At 36.6% G+C, this 17,819-nt stretch overlaps 3 protein-coding genes across 6 annotated transcripts; 2 read left to right on the top strand and 1 right to left on the bottom strand.

Annotated features, from left to right (window-relative positions):
• Positions 1-410: 410 nt before the first annotated feature.
• LOC120012694 (putative pentatricopeptide repeat-containing protein At4g17915) lies at positions 411-4,155 on the bottom strand. 4 transcript variants are annotated; one of them, XM_038864135.1, is made up of 5 exons: positions 3,416-4,155; positions 1,828-3,229; positions 1,015-1,259; positions 837-911; positions 411-679 (listed from the first exon to the last, which is right to left on the bottom strand). In XM_038864135.1, the coding sequence occupies exon 2, from the start codon at positions 3,210-3,212 to the stop codon at positions 1,830-1,832; it is 1,383 nt and encodes a 460-aa protein (XP_038720063.1). In that variant the 5' UTR covers positions 3,213-3,229; positions 3,416-4,155; the 3' UTR covers positions 411-679; positions 837-911; positions 1,015-1,259; positions 1,828-1,829. The 4 variants fall into 4 exon arrangements, with proteins under 4 accessions (XP_038720063.1, XP_038720071.1, XP_038720078.1 ...); XM_038864143.1 differs by having other exon boundaries at positions 1,828-3,636; positions 3,747-4,155; XM_038864150.1 differs by having other exon boundaries at positions 1,828-3,631; positions 3,747-4,155.
• A 1,019-nt stretch (positions 4,156-5,174) lies between these two features.
• LOC119982798 (ferrochelatase-2, chloroplastic-like) lies at positions 5,175-10,608 on the top strand. The gene is made up of 10 exons (XM_038826367.1): positions 5,175-5,426; positions 6,283-6,610; positions 6,712-6,855; positions 6,934-7,035; positions 7,767-7,870; positions 7,954-8,080; positions 8,536-8,688; positions 9,345-9,445; positions 9,587-9,788; positions 10,048-10,608. The coding sequence occupies exons 1-10, from the start codon at positions 5,347-5,349 to the stop codon at positions 10,270-10,272; spliced, it is 1,566 nt and encodes a 521-aa protein (XP_038682295.1). The 5' UTR covers positions 5,175-5,346; the 3' UTR covers positions 10,273-10,608.
• Positions 10,609-14,604: 3,996 nt separating this feature from the next.
• On the top strand, positions 14,605-15,970 carry LOC120008540 (transcription factor MYB8-like). Its single transcript, XM_038858906.1, has 3 exons — positions 14,605-14,912; positions 15,010-15,139; positions 15,246-15,970. Exons 1-3 carry the CDS (start codon positions 14,780-14,782, stop codon positions 15,784-15,786), a joined length of 804 nt encoding a protein of 267 aa, XP_038714834.1. The 5' UTR covers positions 14,605-14,779; the 3' UTR covers positions 15,787-15,970.
• The last annotated feature ends 1,849 nt before the right edge of the window (positions 15,971-17,819 follow it).

The following is a 17,819-nucleotide window of genomic DNA, read 5'->3' as shown; positions in this document are numbered from 1 at the left end:
TGTGACTAGTTTTTGTAATGGATGGTCATGGTCGTACTGTCTTAGAAGAATCTGGCATAGAAATTTACAATTACACTTGAAAAAGATGGGCACCTGATGTCAGTAGAAAGAATCTAGCTGTGTGTTTTGTTTAATTTTTCTGGACTAAGCTTTGAAGTGTTTTCCCTCCTCCAAAATGCTCTGGCAGCTTGGAACTTCAAAAGAGATCAAAGGATTTTACTGGGAATATTGCTTTGGAGGAAGAAGTGGTGGTTAGGCGATTATTAGGGCATAATACGGATTGTCACGTATGCATGCCACTAAGATATTGTGCGCTTTGGCCAGCACGTGTTTTATTTAAGGAAATATGAAATATCTCACCTCCCCCACTTGAACCGAGGACCTTCCTTGAACCGAGAACCTTTAGAAGGTAGGAAAGTGAGTACCCAAATCTTTACATGAAAAAAAGTGTTAATATCAGCCTTGATGAGACATACTAACAATGTAGTAACTTCTTCAACTCAAAGGATATCCAGGAAAAACATGGATAGATCTCACGCCTCAACTCAGCATAGCGTCCGCTCCATCGCCCCATTCATCCTCATTAACTGGAAGATTTCAATGTCCAACTCCAATGTTTTTGCATGTGTGGCCATCGGGAGTAATGGTCGTGAGCTTTGTGCAGATTTTGGGACCTCACCTGTTAACATTTGCCAAATATCATGTGGATGTGGTCATACTGCATCATTTGCAGGCATAATAAATGAGAAAAATCTGAGCTAATGTATACATCAATACAAGTGTATGCACTCATGTAACAGGGAGGTAGAGAGAGGGTTTGTGATGATGTATAATACCTGTTCAACCATCCCACATCGCCCAGATAAAATTCATTTCTCAACCAATCAAGGAATGCGGCTCATAATTATGCCCTAAGCATCAGGAATTCAGAAGCCTTGAAGATGGAAACTTTGAAAAGAAAAAAAAGAAAGAAAGATACTATATTTTGACAATTACTGATAAATAATGTATTACCATGATGAAGGCCATCTCAAACACTCAAGCTTATATGCTTGATTCTTCTAATCACAGTACATACATCACTGGGGAATAAGAAGAAGAATTCGACTGGGATTGAGGAGGGCTAGCTTTCAGGTGGTTCAGGGGCCAGGGGAATGCCTTTTAAGCTCAGACCAGGAAATTCCATATTAATAGAATTCTTCCTTGCAAGCCACGGCTGACTTCATAGCAACTGCTTGTTCTCCATCTTGCTAAGCACACTGCAATTGATGTATAGTAGCATCAGTGTCAAAGCACATGATATAGTAACCGCTTTCTAATTCAAGCTACCAAAAAGAGGAAATCACTTCAGTTTTTCAGTTAATATTATATAACAACTAGCATTACATGCGGCAATTACGCTCTCAATTGTCACACTTGACTTTTCTTGCTTCAAATCAAATAGCAAGCAAGAGATAAAACATTTCATAGCCAAAAAATAATGCTAAATGACTTCAAATATGCTCCCAATTACCGCTGACTGAGAAGAGGCTTGGATGAGAAGCGTAATAACTGTAAGATATGTATGAATTGAAAACTTACTTCACTGGAAGTGGAAGATACTGGCAGGCAGTAAAAAAATTCATAGAAACAGAGAATGGAGGCACGAAGAACAAAAGGCTGAATAAAATAGTAACAAGGAAAGGATGAATACTTTAGATTAATAATAAACACAACCCGCTGCCTAAGAAAATATGAATTTATATTAAAAATCATGCCAACCATCAGTCTATTTCACAATGCAGAAAGGTTGAAATTCCTACGCATTATATGGAATCGAATTCATACTCTTAATGTAATAGTCGCGCCCCCATAATTTTTGACCGAAGCCATCTTGCTTCACTTGCACATCCAGAATTTGAAAGACCATCCAGGACAGCTCTTGCGTCAGCTTTGAGCATCTTCATGCCATTTCTAATACTAGATCGCAAGATTTTGGATGCACTATGGAACCTTCGTGCCCTGCAAAGACCATGCACCATGGATGAGTAAGTAAATGAATCCTTCATCTCCATCGATTCAAACATTTTTATAGCATGATCAATGAGACCAGCTTTACACAGTCCATCAACCACACAGTTGAAGGCAACCAAATTTGAATCAAACCCCACTGTATTCATATAATTCAAATGCCGCATGGCCCCCTCAATATCACCTGCCTTGCACAAACCATTAATCAGAATCGTATGCGTATATTCATCACATTCTAAACCTTCTTTCTCTATCTCATGGAACAACTCGTACACGGCTTCGAACTTCCTTTGTTTGCAATACAAGTTAAGCAAAGTATTATAAGAAACTATGTCGCGCTCAATACCATTCCTCGTCATCTCATCCATGTAGTCTGCTGCCTCTTTTATCCACCCTGTCTTAACTAAAGCGCCAATTACCGTGCAATATGCAAACCCATCAAACGTATACCCACTATTTTTCATCTTCAACATTATGTCAAGCCCTTGCTCAAGCTTCCTTGACCTAAAACAACATTTCAATACTGTAGTATACGTTATTGCATTGGGCATAAGACCTGATTTTCCAAGCTCCTTAAGTGCCCTCCTAGCAGCCGCCAATCTCCCTGCTTTACATAACCCACCAATGAGAGTATTATAAGTTGCTAATTGCGGAACAAACCCTAGACGCTGCAAACTCCTAAACATCATAAGGGCATTGGTGATATATCCATTCTGGCATAGTCCGTTAATCAGGATATTAAAAGTAGTTGGACAAGGCGAGAGATTATTCAATATTAAATCTTTAAAAACTACATATGCTTCATCAGGTTTTCCTACTTTAAAAAAGCAATCCATCAACGTATTGTAACTCCACACATCGGGATGTATCCCTGTTTGAAGCATTTCTTCAAACAGGTCAAGGGATTTCGACAAAAGGCACCTCCTTGTGGCACCAGCTATCAAAGAATTGAAAGTTACAACATCTGGGTCAATCCCAGCTTTCCGCATTCTCCACAAAACTGCATACGCTGCATCAATGCTAACAAAATGACCATAGCTATCAATGAGAATGTTATATGTAACCGCATTAGGAAGTAGACCTAATCTTATACCATCAATGATTACTGATTCCGCTTTCTCTATCTGTTTTGCTCTGCAAAAGGAAGCCACGCATATGTTCAGCAATCTAGTCGATAAGCTTCTGAATATCATGCGCGTCATAGGGAGGTAGATCCTTGCTGCTTCAACAAAAACAAATATTGCAAATAACTCAAAATTGTTGTACTGAATCGATTCCAATCAACTTGAATAGAACCCAAGATTCAGTGACTGGGTTTTTCTTCTACTATGCATAAGAGAACATTAGGCAGACCTATTCTAAGTTGTTTATGACAAATTGAATACCCCAAGCACAGTGTTATCACCTGGATGGCCCTCAACTCTGGGCTTCTTACAACAAATCGAGTTAGCAGATTTTATCCCAACACCTTGACTCTTTGTGGCCTGCGCATGTTTGAATATGAACGTGGCAGCTATGCAGGGCGGATTTGAGGGAAACACTGGAAGCTCCTCCTTTCTCGTCCTTCCTACTCTAACATTACAGACATTAGACCATCCGCAGCAGATGCAGTGAAAGCATCCTGTACTGCATATTTAGAGGAAAAATTATGGTTTTCGGTGAACTGTAGCATACAGCAGATACTGGTTTAATACTTGCTACAATAAACCGGTGTTTCAGCGGGTACTGAATCATACCGAATGGATTATTTTATTGATATTTGTTATTGTTTTTGTCGTCGTCTCCAATACCTCTCTCTCGTTTTTGTCGAAGCAGAAGACCGAGCTCCCTCTCTTGCGTCGTCGATCTGGTCTCCCTCTCACCATTCGTCGTCGGTCAGGGCAAGATAAATAGGACACTTCAAAATAGAGTTCTTCTTGTATCCTTCTTGTCGAACACCAAACTCAAGCATCACCTGCAGAACTGCGTTTATGGGTTGGATTTTGGTGCGACTAAGGCTGTATTTGGGTGTGGAGATGGAGAATTGCAGAGAGGGAGCAAGAGGTGAGGAGATTCGAACTCTCACCTCGGTAGGAGATGAGTTCTGGTACTACAGTCGCAGTGGGGAGCTTGGGGGTTTCCTGGGGAAAGTGAGAGATTGCGGCTCTGGGCGGAGAAGATGAAGTAATGGGCTTGGGGAGTTGTCAGACCTTGTTGGGCCAAGTGTGGTGTTGGGGCTCTGGAAGAAGTGGGCCGTGAAGTCCATTAATGTTTTCTACTGTTCTGAATCTTCGGCCTCTTAATTATTGAAGTCCATTTTTACCCGGTAACTTTGACTATGTAAATTATCCAATATTTTGGATGGCATAGCTCTACTCTCTTATAAATACCAACAACAACATTACATATATGTTGTGGCACAAAAAATAAAAAATAAAAAATAAAAAATTGAATAAATTTATTATTATAATTATTTATATGATATATTTTGTTTCAGAATAATATAAATGTCAACTGATTTATTATTTAAATACGTACTTGTAATTCGTAAAATGAATTGAGTTTAAATCAATAAAAATTTATTATAAAAATGAATATTTAAATGATTTAGAGTGGTCAATCAATCATATAAACAGGTTGACGGATCGAATTTTGAAATTATGCCCGAGTTATCAAAATGGAATAAATTTCAACTTTAAATTACTACCTTGGAACTTTTAAATATTCAATGACGAAATTTGAAAATGTATCTTTCTGTGATGACATGTTATATTAACACATTATTTTAGTGACAACGTACACCTTATCTAAAAATTGAAATTTCAATTTTTTTAGTTTTTTTTTTCTAAAGGATATTAGAGGTATATTGACATGATTTTCAAGGAACACGATATTCGAGCACTTGCTCGGGACTCTTGGATATCTTCTTACATGGGATTATGGTATTTTGTTGACAATTTATCATAGAGTATGATCTCAAAGTGGTGGTGGGAGATTTTCAAACCTAACACCCATAAATTTTATGAAATCACAAGAACCAACTCGGGTTCATTTTAGCGTTACACCATAAAATAAAATAAAAAATAATGGGTGAAGACCCATTTCATCGGAAGAAAATGAAGTATAGGGAGAGAAGGGGAAAAGCAATTAATGCAATAAAAAAAGATAAAGAGAGATGGAAGTGATGTTGATTAGTCCTACTCCGCCCACCTGTGTTTTACCATCACCAGAAGAACCAACCTTTTCCCCCATTCCTATTGTGGTCACCTTTACTATTAGGTCTCACTCTCACACTCACCCTGCAATTTCTGCAAATTTGTTTCAAAATTCTTGCGATTCAAATTTCTGAACTCGAATATGAATTGTCAGGCACTGAAAATGATAGTGAATTCTCCTTGTCCTACTTCTCCTTCGGCTTCTGGACGCAGATTTCCACGGTAAGAAAGTCTCTCTATCTCTCTCGTACTCACAAACGAAGTCTCTCTCGTTGTAGATATAGAGGGCTACGTGTGTGTTGCAAGTGCGTATGTATCTATACAAGTATGTGCAGGAATATTAATTGACTGTGAGCGCTGTTCCACTTTTGGATTTCGGACCATGTTGTGAATGTTAAATTTTATATGAACAGTGTTAATGATTAACGAATGTATGCCCTGAATCTGCTATATGTTCGGAAAATTGCGGTTTAGGAAAGAGACCTTGCAACCAATCCAGCCTCAACTCTTTCAAGGCATAATTTGAGTTCTTGGTGCTTTAGTTGAGCTCATGAAAAGCCAAGAATGTCGTAATTTAACACCATTTTCAGGCTCAATGTTTTTATTTACAGTAATTAGACTGCTTTCAGGTTAAAAGACGATGAAATAGCCAATCCAGAGGTTGTCTCTTGTCTAGGACAGTGCCATCCGTTGCATTTCATACTGTTTATTCCTCCCATTTGTTGCAAATAATGATGGATAAGAGTAGCTTAAAATGACCTTGCAAACATGATAACTACAGAATGCAAAGTGTTATTGGACTCCTAGTTAAGTGATTCTCCTCTTCCAAGTAATTGTGTTCACTCATAGCAGGTTTTATCTCGCTTGTATTGATTTCCCTCGTGACTTGTAATGAAGAAAAGTAGATGTTTATGTATAGCTATCTTACATATTAAAAGAGATTTGCAATTGTGGATTTACATTGGTGCATCATCTAATTTAAGTTTAGTTATATGAATTATTTCTTCTGTGCTGTGACTTATTATTAGATCTAAGAGCCGTTGTAGTAATTTGATTTTATATGCATTCGTAACTATAGGCTGTTGCCCCGGACAGTCTCTACCTCCCAAAGGATACATCATTGCTCTGGGGTCCATCTGGAGGCTTTTCTTACATCTGATCTATCAGATAAATATCTAGTTGCAAAATATTCCTTGCGACGCTCTGGAACACAATGTTCAATCTCTAAGCAGCCACTCAACAAAAATTCTTGGCCCCTTGGAGCTATGGTGGCCTCAAAATCTCAGGATGTCTCCACCACATCTCGTGTTGGTGACGAAAACATAGGAGTCTTGTTGCTGAACCTTGGAGGTCCTGAAACTCTTGACGATGTGCAGCCTTTCCTATTTAACCTCTTTGCTGACCCGGTAGCATACTTTTGCTTTTGTGTTTAATTTGTCTCAAAAACCTATGAATTCAGTAACACTTTGTTGTGACTGTCCTTATCTTACTTTACATAATTGTACAGGATATCATACGATTGCCAAGATTGTTTCGCTTTCTTCAAAAGCCCTTGGCACAATTTGTATCTGTTCTGAGGGCACCCAAGAGCAAAGAAGGCTATGCCTCCATTGGTGGTGGTTCCCCTCTTCGACGGATAACCGATGCACAGGCATGATTTCTTTTGGTTTCATTAACTTGCACATCTCTTGTCTGATTTTAAACCGCACCTATTTTTCTCTTTATTCAGGCTGAAGAGTTGGGGAAGTCGCTCTGGGCAAAGAATGTACCAGCAAAGGTTTATGTCGGTATGCGTTACTGGCATCCCTTTACTGAAGAAGCCATCAAACAGGTACCCTGTGAGCTCATTTCTTTAGCTGAAGGAATGTTCTTTCTAAGTGTCAATGCACTTCTCGTTGTATGAGTTACCAAACATAATCTTCTTAAAGAGTAAGAGTGATATGCAACGGAGGCAAGGCAGTCATGTTGTGTGGTCTGTTCTGGATTGGTTTGGCCAATTGGCCATAAACTGAATTTTATCTTGCGAACTCTCTCTGTAGCGAAGGTCAGCAATTGTGCAGTGACTGTCCTAGCGTCCTCTGTCAGTATAAAGTACTTTTTCAAGGCTAGATCTCTAAATTGGCATAACCTTCTTGTCGTTGTGATAGTTTTTAACTGTGGAGGATTTTTTTCTCTACCCATTATTTAGAGATTTCTGTTGTTTTCACTGGAATGGCTCTTCCGTTTTGTTCTTCTAGTAAATTTTGGCTGCTGTTGGTCTGTAACCCAAGTTCAAAAATATTGGGTGGGGTTTGAGGTGTTTCCCGGGCTTAAAGTCTTTCCAAGCAGTGAATGGAAAAAAAGTATCTTCACCCAATTTGTTCGTTATGTTGTGTTTTTGTCCATTAAGTTTCACATCATAATCAGCTCGTATGTGTTTGGTTGTCAAAGTTTTCCGTCCTTGCCACCCATCTCAATAGTCTAAACCTATTATATAAAAAATATTCTTGTGCGTAGTTTTTATTAACACCATTTCTATTTTTTGATATATATTTTTTTTTATCTTGAGAAATCTTTTTTCAGATAAAAAGAGATGGAATTACAAAGCTTGTTGTGCTTCCGCTGTATCCTCAATTCTCTATATCAACAAGCGGTTCTAGCCTTAGACTTTTGGAAAGCATATTCCGGTGATGTTTGTGCTCCAACTGCTTTAACTTTGCAATGATATAAAAAGAGTCTTATATCTGTTTGCTTTTTGATGGATCATCAGGGAGGACGAATATCTAGTTAACATGCAGCACACAATCATACCATCCTGGTACCAGCGTGAAGGCTACATAAAGGCCATGGCAAATTTAATTGAGAAGGAATTAGAAAATTTTGACTGCCCTGAGAAGGTAACACATTTTTATGTTCATGTATGGTTAGTTAAACTTGATCGGTTGTCCTTTCATAAATATTCCCTGTATAATCAAAATGCGGTGAATCGTCAGTGAGAAGTTTTCTTTAGAGTGCATGTTGCCTAAGAGAATGCAATACTTGTAAACCTAGAAGTATAGGCAATATTTGCTTCTTGAAGTTTGGAACTGACGGGTTTCTGACCTAGTGTACTGTAAGTCTGTAACCCTTTACCTGGCTGTCAAATCACATGGGAGCCATTGGATGAACTCTGAAAAGTCCTTGGCTAATATTTTCTTAATGGATGTGATAAACGGTTTTGCTTTTCTAGCTATTTCTTGTTTGTAGATATATTTTATCTTTCATACATCTTTATTTTTTGGTTCCAGCTATACCTTTTTTTTATCAAATTAGTTTTCTTTGCAACTTGATGAACTCAAAATGTGCTTCATAGGCTGTGATATTTTTTAGCGCTCATGGGGTGCCACTTGCATATGTGGAAGAGGCTGGTGATCCCTACAAGGCAGAAATGGAGGAATGTGTAGATTTAATAATGGAAGAGTTAGAGAAGAGAAGTAGAAGTAATCCCTACACTCTTGCTTATCAGGTAAAATTTGCAAATTACGAGTATCAATTTCTGGTGGTGATTTAGGTAATGCCGCAATGGGATTGTGTAGTGTTAATATTTGACTTGTATGTGGGAAAATGATCGATCTTAAGTTTCTATGCAGTGATGCTGCAGTATATCTGTATAGCATGATATCTGAAGATACCTCTATGTGAAAACATTGTAATTGACACAATAGCAAGAATCAACCTTTTCTTTCATAACTATTAGAGGTGTAAATTTTTCTGGTTTGGGTTGTTAGATAAAAAACGTGGGGATCTGCTGATCCATGTGGCAATCGGTAAGCAACAGCTTGAAACTACCATTGCTTACACATAATCGGGAGAGGATATTTTGATTATTTAGGAATATTTGCGCCAGCTTTTATACTATGTGTATTTGTCCAATATTGATGATTCATGTCAAGTATGTGGATTACATTTTAACAAAAGACAAAGTAATGTGAACATAATATAGACGTATAGGCATGTCAAATATGCACAATACCTTTTGATAGATGCAAAGCTCTCGATGTAAGACTTTGAAAACTTCCAAGTATATTCTGATAACTAATTTAAATTCTCTGATTTCTTTCTCCGTCTCTATCACATGATAGTGTCATAGTGATCCAATCAGTTTTTTGAATGTTATTACAGAGCAGAGTTGGACCTGTGGAGTGGCTAAAACCATATACTGATGAGACAATCATTGACCTCGGAAGAAAAGGAGTTAAAAGCCTTTTGGCTGTTCCAATTAGGTAATTGTTTGCCTACCTGCATCATAATTATGTATCTACGTTGCCCACGATGCTGCTGCATGTTTACTATTGTTAGTTCACCTTTTCTTCTAGACTCTGAAACCAAAATCTGTTGCATATGCTTTGATTACTGGTGTGCAGTTTTGTTAGTGAGCATATTGAAACTCTAGAGGAGATTGATGTTGAGTACAAAGAGTTAGCTCTAAAGTCTGGTATAGAAAAATGGGGACGTGTTCCTGCACTAGGCTGTGAACCCACATTCCTTTCGGATTTGGCAGACGCTGTCATTGAGAGTCTTCCCTATGTTGGTGCTATGGCCATGTCAAATATCGAAGCTCGACAGGTATGGTATTTCTTACATAAATATGCCTGCAGGCAAAGTTGTGAAGATATTTGCATGTCCTTGCTGGAATCTAAAATCAAAGGAAAGAAGACTCAACCGCATTGTGATATTATCGTCCCCTTTCAATTCCTATAGCGGTTGTATTGGAATATTGTACTTTGCTTCATGCTGAACTGCTGATATGGGTTCTTTTTTATCATCCTGTCAATGATATTTTGCTGTCCGAGATTTTCTGACCGGATGTTTGGGATATCTACAGTCGTTAGTTCCACTCGGCAGTGTGGAAGAGTTATTGGTGGCATATGATTCACAACGTAGGGAGCTTCCCCCACCAGTTACAGTATGGGAATGGGGTTGGACAAAAAATGCTGAAACTTGGAACGGAAGAGCAGCCATGCTGGCAGTGCTTGTTCTATTGGTCCTGGAAGTAACAACCGGAGAAGGTTTCATACAACAGTGGGGGACATTGCCCTTATTTCGCTGAATGCTTCTCAACGTGCACCATACCAAGTGAGTACAAATGATATCCCGTGAATAAACCAGCCTCCATATGCTTTTTTGCTCTATTGCCTATTTGCCTCTTCGTCACACTACATTGAATATGGAAGTAGTCTATTAGATTAGGTGCAAGATGCAACACGTTTGATGGGTGATGAGAACTAAAATGCCTTCAGTAAGGAAAATAATAATAATTGTATTATAGATATTATTTTCTTTTCTTTTTCCCCGATCTATGTGCTTAAAGTATAATTTTGGAGGTACATATGTTCTTTTATAAAGTTTAGCCCTTTGTATAAAATTTTATCTAGAGTTCGAACCAGTTACAAGTACTTTTCTGATTCCATGGGTATACCCACTTCCATGGAGGGATTAGGTGTATGAATTTTGGTTTAGTCTTATATGTTATCAGTGTGATGCGGACTCTTCTGACGACTCGAGTTTTATGCTCACTTTGAGTTGGGTGGTTCTTCGGTCACTCAACCAAAAAAAAAAAGTGTGACCAATCTCTGATGCCCCTCAGAAGCCTCAAATAGTTGTCTGTCGTCTGTCCGGGCTGATCGCTGAAGAGGCCCATGTAAAATCGTAAGGACCCACTTAGTCCGGGCCGCTACTAAAAGTCTAAAACAATTCAGGGTAGAGGCCCACTTACTCGGCTTTGGACAATATCGGCTTAAACGCGAAGTGGGCCGCACGCCAGGTGTTGTGGATAAGTCTTGACGTCTTTGCTTCTTGCACGTGAAAAATGTTGATCAACTTAACTTGGTCTCGACAACCATAGATACAAGTATATGGATATTTTCTCAATATATACAAGCCTTCGTTTGATTTTATTTTTCAGTTGATTATATTCAATAATTTATTAATTTTTAATGATTTTTCTTGTTTAAAATAATTTTATAGATATATACACTATTTAGTGTATGGCGTCATAAAATAAGTAATGAATTTATTCTACACCATCAAAGCCATGAGAAAATGAAAATAAAACATATTATCCATCTTAAATATAACAAAAACTAAATATTAGGCTCGTTTAGATCTATATGTTATATGCTAAATCTCCCAAGTAATAAATGATTAAAGTAGTAGAAGCAAGTGAGTCATTAATCGAACGAGAATCACAATACATGTAAGGACTGACCCACTCATTAAGGCTCGAGTCCATACCTCACCTTATACCCTGAATTTCGGGAAAAAATTAAAGTAGTAGAAGATTTGCGAAAAAAACCCTAAAAGGTGGTTTTTTCATGGGTCTTTACTTTTTCTTTATGTTGTACCTAATCTTAGCTTGATTGTGCTCGTTGTGGGCCCCAAATTGATAGCTTACTAATATTAGTATAATATTGAGACAGTCAAAAAGAATCTTAGAGAAGAAGAAGAAGAAAAAGAGATTAGAAGAGAATGGTCATGGTAGAAGGAGAATACAAAAGAGGGGTCCCACATTAGATGGTGTTGGGTCACCAACCTAAAAAAGATTCTCCAACATTTCTTGCTTCTTTTTTGGCTTCTAATTTTAATTCATTATTAGACTTTCTTCATTTCTTTTCTTCTAGAAGGTTTGAATATATATATATATATATATATATATAGGAGAAACTTATATATATTGCCGGCTATAGTGACATACTCACTTTGTGGAAACATGGATGATAATGTAATCACTAGGTTGGTTGAATTTTGAAAATGACATCCATTTGATTATAGATGATCACTTGTTAATTAATTATAATTACAATTGATAATTACATCACTCTACTCCTTTATTCTAAACAAATTTTTTAAAATGAGGTAGGTTTTGCCAACTCTGATCTAGCCGAGAATAAAAAACTAAGTTGGCCCAAGATAGAGCAAGGATTTTAGACAAAAGGGGCGGAAAAAAATTATTGTGGGGATTCGAGGACACATTAATGTTGAAGCTATTTTTTAGGACTATTTATAGGAAAAAAAAATTGTTTCGAATGGTTGTTTTAACATAATTTATATATGAAAATACTTGTTATGTGGTCGCGTGAAAACATGAAGAGTTAACACTAGACGAACCAATGCCTTAGTGAGATAATAGTTCTTTGACTTTTTAAATGTAACAATTCTTCATAATTCAAAAAGTGTGATCTAATTTCGTCTGATTATGAGTCGGATTAATTGCATAGTCTAATTCACTAAAACTAAAAGTTTAGAATAAGTCGCAAAGTCCATGAGTCATATCTTTTTTTTTATAACCGAGAACAACACTGTACAAGTTTACCATTTGAACATTCTCTATAGGCCTAAACTCAAACCATGCATCAAATCTACAGGCGCAAAAGTTTCACACATGACATTATGATAAGTTGAGCAAAAACCTAATACGTGGCCACATGAGTATTATTCTCGAAAAAGAGTTAGTCAATCTTAATTAGTACTTAGGTTGGACCAAACATAATAAGAATATTTTATACGAAAATAATAATAATAATAATAATGATGGAAGGTAGGGGGAGTTAGTTACTGTCCTATTCTTTATGAAATTGACAACACTAGTAAGTGGAGTAAGTTGGAGGTGCCATATAGGGGTCTTCTAGAATCCTTTTCTTTTCTTTAAATATGAATATTGTTGTTCAAAAACATAGTGCGTGGAAAGTAGGAAGACCATAATAATAATAATAATAATAATAATAATAATAATAATAATAATAATAATAATAATAATCATTATTATTATAATCATCTAAGTTGGAAGAGAATCAGTAGATGACGAAAAAATAATGAGTTTGAAGAGTCCAATACAATAGTTTGTGTTTTGCTTTGGTAGGTCCTTAAAACTCTTTATTTCGTATTTGGACCACATAAAATTACATATAAAATTTTACATACGCACAATAATATCTATGTTTGTGTATTAAATGTACTTTCTAGTTTCTACATGTATTGAGATTCTTATAGTGTGTTTGAATTGAGAGATTTAGGGGAGAAAGAAAAGGATCGAAGGAAGGAAAGAGAATGGAATGTAGAATGTTTTTCCTTCCCTCATGTTTGATAGATAAAATAAAAGGAAATCATGAAAGAAAAGAAAGAAAAGAAAATTGATTTAAACTAATTTATCATTATTTTTATATTAAAGTATTATGTACAATGGAAAATAACCCTCTCATCCCTCCAAATGACTCAATTTTGAGGAGGAAGTATTTTGACAAAAATTTAATGAAATATTTCCTTCGATTCTCTTCAAATCTCTATCATTAATTTCTTATAAACTATCCAAACAAACAAGGGAATTTGGAATTTTCCCTCATCTTCCATTCCCTCCAAATCCCTCAATTCAAATACACTCTTAATGTTTTTAAGAAAATTATATATATGTTCATCCATTTAGCTAGTCTTCTAAATAAACTTATTTTACATATATAATTTAACTTGCCGGAATGTCTGGATTTCCTTAAACTTATCAATTTGATCCTATCTAAGGTAATCGAAATTTGCATCCCTATATTGAATTTTTCTTAAACAAGATCAAACAATCAAATATACTTTAGTTTATATCGAATTGCTTGATTATGAAAATTCCTAATTATGGTTTATCATCCGTGCTACAATGCAAGACAATAAAGTATATAGTTAAACTAAATCGATGTTGGGTTGAGTTTGGTAAGTTAAGATTCTCATTTTCATTGTCTTGCGAATCTAAAAAGTTTTCGAAGACCGATCAAATACGACCAAAATACAACTCGCACAAATAATTAATGTACGTATTGATAGATGTTATTAATTTTACCTCGATTCTTATTTCCAAAATTTGAAGTTTTCAGTTCGATCTTAATTTTACTTAAACGGAGTCAAACAATCAAATGTACTATATATCGAACCATATCTACCAAAAGAAATATGATTACCTCGATAAGGTATTTCTGTCATTCTTTCTCTATGTTGTTTGCGAAAAATGGTTCTTTTCGGATTATAGTTGATGATTATTTCTCAATTTCACCTCTACTCTAGAATCGGACATGAGAGTTTCTTCTCATCCAACCAAATTTCTAATCACCGTTATCATTTCTAACATGACGCAAGACAACTTAGCCTATAATTAAACCGAATTCGATATTGGGTTGAGTTTCAATAGATATATTAGATTTCCATTTTTTCTTATCTAAAGATATTAAAATTTATAGAAAAAGGCCCAAAATACAAAGTAAGACAGAAGAAATGCATCAAGAGGGAGTTGAATGCAAAGAAAGAAAGAAAGACAGGAGTGAAACAAAAAAGGAAAAGAAAATAAATAGAAACATGAACATGAAAATGAAAAGTAGAGCTACCGACCAAATCCAGCACTAACTTAACGGCAACCACAGCCACTCGTCTTTTCTCACCAACTCGGTCAAAACCCCAATTACTCTCCCGAGTCCCCCGATTCCATTGCATCTTCGCCACCTCCCATTTAAATACTCCTCTTCTTTTGTCCACAAACACACAAATCTCCCTCTCTCTTTCTCTCTCCCTCAATTCAAAACATCATAATGGGGAGAACCCCTTGTTGTGAGAAGGAACATACCAACAAGGGAGCTTGGACCAAAGAAGAAGATGAGCGTCTCATTAACTACATCAAGGCCTATGGTGAAGGCTGTTGGAGATCTCTCCCTAAAGCTGCTGGTATTAATTAGTTGATTCTGATTTGATTAACTCTTCTGGGTTTGATTTAATTGTGATGATCTCTAATGGGTTTTGTTTAATTTGATTGTTTTCTTAGGTTTGCTTCGATGTGGGAAGAGTTGTAGGCTTAGATGGATTAACTATTTGAGGCCCGATCTCAAGAGAGGCAATTTTACTGATGAGGAGGATGAAATGATAATACATCTTCACAGTTTGCTTGGTAACAAGTATGTGTTTGATCATTTGTCTCAATGGGATTTGGATTATTTGGGTTTAAATCTGTTATGGGTATTGATTGTTTTCTCATGGTTTCTGTGTTTGATGTCTCTGCAGATGGTCTCTCATTGCTGCTCGCATACCTGGAAGAACAGACAATGAGATTAAGAATTACTGGAACACCCACATCAAGAGAAAGCTCAACAGCCGTGGCATCGACCCCCAGACTCACACTCCACTCAACTCCACCAGCACCGCCTCCACCACCACCACCAGTAACAACAGCATCAAAAAGGGTAGCAGCAGCAACACCAATTCCACCACCAAGTTTCAGCTAGAGTCACAAAATTCATTGACAAAAGTGATGCAAGCGCCTCAGATAGTGAGGGGAACTACTTCTTGTGAAGAGTCTAATAGCAGCAGTGGCATCACAACAGAGGAAGTGAACCCTGCTGCAGAGCTCAATCTTGACCTCTCTTTAGGCCTTTCAGTGCAACCTGCACAACCACATCAACAAGTGACCTTTCAAGTTTCTGGTTATCAAAAGCAAGGTGTATGCTTTTGCTACAGTTTGGGGCAGAGTTGCACATGTGGTGGTTCCATGGCAGGATCAATTACAGCTCAAGACAATCTCTACAGGCTCTACAAGCCTTATTAGGATTCTCAGACTAATTAGAGTTAATGATGGTCTTAGACAACTCAGATTTTGAAGCTTTAGTGTCTTGAGAAATGTAGATGTATGATGAAGCTTCTGTTTTCCAGCCAAGTCAGAGATAGTTGTAAAATTATTCCAAACCCATCAAAAAAATTCCTTCTAAATCAAGTTTATTTTGTGATTCAAATTGTGAATATGGTTCATAGAGTTTGGGGAACAAGAAAAGTCAAGAAATAGAAGATAAGGTTCTGTCCAATTATCAGAACAAATTCATGGAATATTATTAACCTACCAACCAAGTAGGGGCATGGCATTTAATGCTGCTTATGCTTCAATGTGATTGTTGGATGGCATTAATTACTTAACCCTGTTGACCAATCAAATATGTTGAGATTTCATTCTTTGGAGTGCTTAATTAGCAACTAAATCTGGATTATATTTACACTTGATTTTATGGGTCTCTTACACAAGGAAAAGTGGTTATTTTTGGTAGGTAAGCGAGTATGGGGCTCGAATTTGGGTATCACCAATTTGAATATATGCCTTAATTAACTACGTGAGCTGAAGGGTTGTTTGAAGAACAAGTGGTTATTACTCGTTAGATGAATTGACATTAATGTTAGTCAATATTTGGAGTAATCTCTTGAGAAATTAAAGTTTCTTACCAGGTTATATTTGGTAGGTAAGTAGGAGTGAGGATTCGAACTTGGATATCACACAATTCGAATATCTATATATATATATATATCTTAATCACCTCGGCTGAAGGGTTATTTACAAAAAAATCGGTTATTACTTACTATATCAATTGACATTAATGTTTGTCAATATTTGGATTAATCTGTCGAGAAATGGAAGTTTCTTACCAGGCAGGCAGGCACATATATGGGATATATATTAAATGAGAAATATATGGATAGATAGTATGTTTTGGGGTGTCGACATTGATGAGTATATAGAGGGAAACAAGTATAGTTGGGACATGTTTTTTCAGTTTTTCTTTCCAAACTTGGATTATTTTTGAAAAATCATGTGGATTTTGGTAATAGAACAAAAAATGGATAGAATATATTGGTTGACAACTTGGTATGAATAGTGAGTGTAAAAAAATTAGTTGGATAGTTTACTCACCTCGATCCACATGTGGTCAAGAACAATTCATTCTACAAACTTGGGAAATAAATTAGAAATGGATGGGGTATAAATAGATTGACAACTTTCATGCCATATGACAATAAGGCCAGTCAAGAGTACAACTCATAGGACAACTTACATAACAATAAGGCGAGTTGATTCCAATTCATCCTTATATCCATCTTGCTAATTGAGAAAAAAAAAAAAATCTCCAAACTAGGGATAAATAAATTATTCTCCAAATTGTGGATAAATAAATTATAAATGGACATTAATGACATTCAAAACCATCTTCGATCTTGATGACGTATCAAGCGGTAGGACTGATGTCTGATGTTATCCTCAATACGGATGAGGATAGCCTGCACAGGAAAACACGTAAGCTATGGGGGGTCTAGAGGTGTGCTCGAGAACTTCTCTAACGCTCAAGTCAGTAACTATCAAGCTGGATTGCTTGATGCTCAGAGCTCTCTCAAATAGCTAATATAATACAGGAGTACAAAAGTTCAGGATTGTTTACCTATAATGGGATTCTCTTTTTTTATGAGTGAGGTAAGTTTTAGTTTTCGTATGAGTAGATCGCTTCTCCTTTAATCTCATATGAATTTACAGGAAGGTGAATAATATCTTGATTCCTTTCCTAAATGGAGTAAGTATCGTTTTGGATTCTTAGTTTCCTTATGGTGTTTGGTTACTGCAGGTTACTGAACATGTATGCCCTATGTGGGCTCTTCAGATCCCTCTTCCTCTGCAACAGAGGAGCATCGTCTTGATATGATTTTTGCTTTATACACCACGTGTCAAGATCTGTGTGGTGGGGTTTTTCATCACAACCTTAAACCTATCAAGAGCCGTCTTTTTTGTTTTTAATGGTTGAAACCCCTACATTTCATTCCAACATA

The sequence above is a fragment of the Tripterygium wilfordii genome, chromosome 2 (assembly GCF_013401445.1).
Source record: "Tripterygium wilfordii isolate XIE 37 chromosome 2, ASM1340144v1, whole genome shotgun sequence".
Taxonomy (NCBI): Eukaryota; Viridiplantae; Streptophyta; class Magnoliopsida; order Celastrales; family Celastraceae; genus Tripterygium; species Tripterygium wilfordii.
This window is presented reverse-complemented; position numbering and strand designations above follow the sequence as displayed.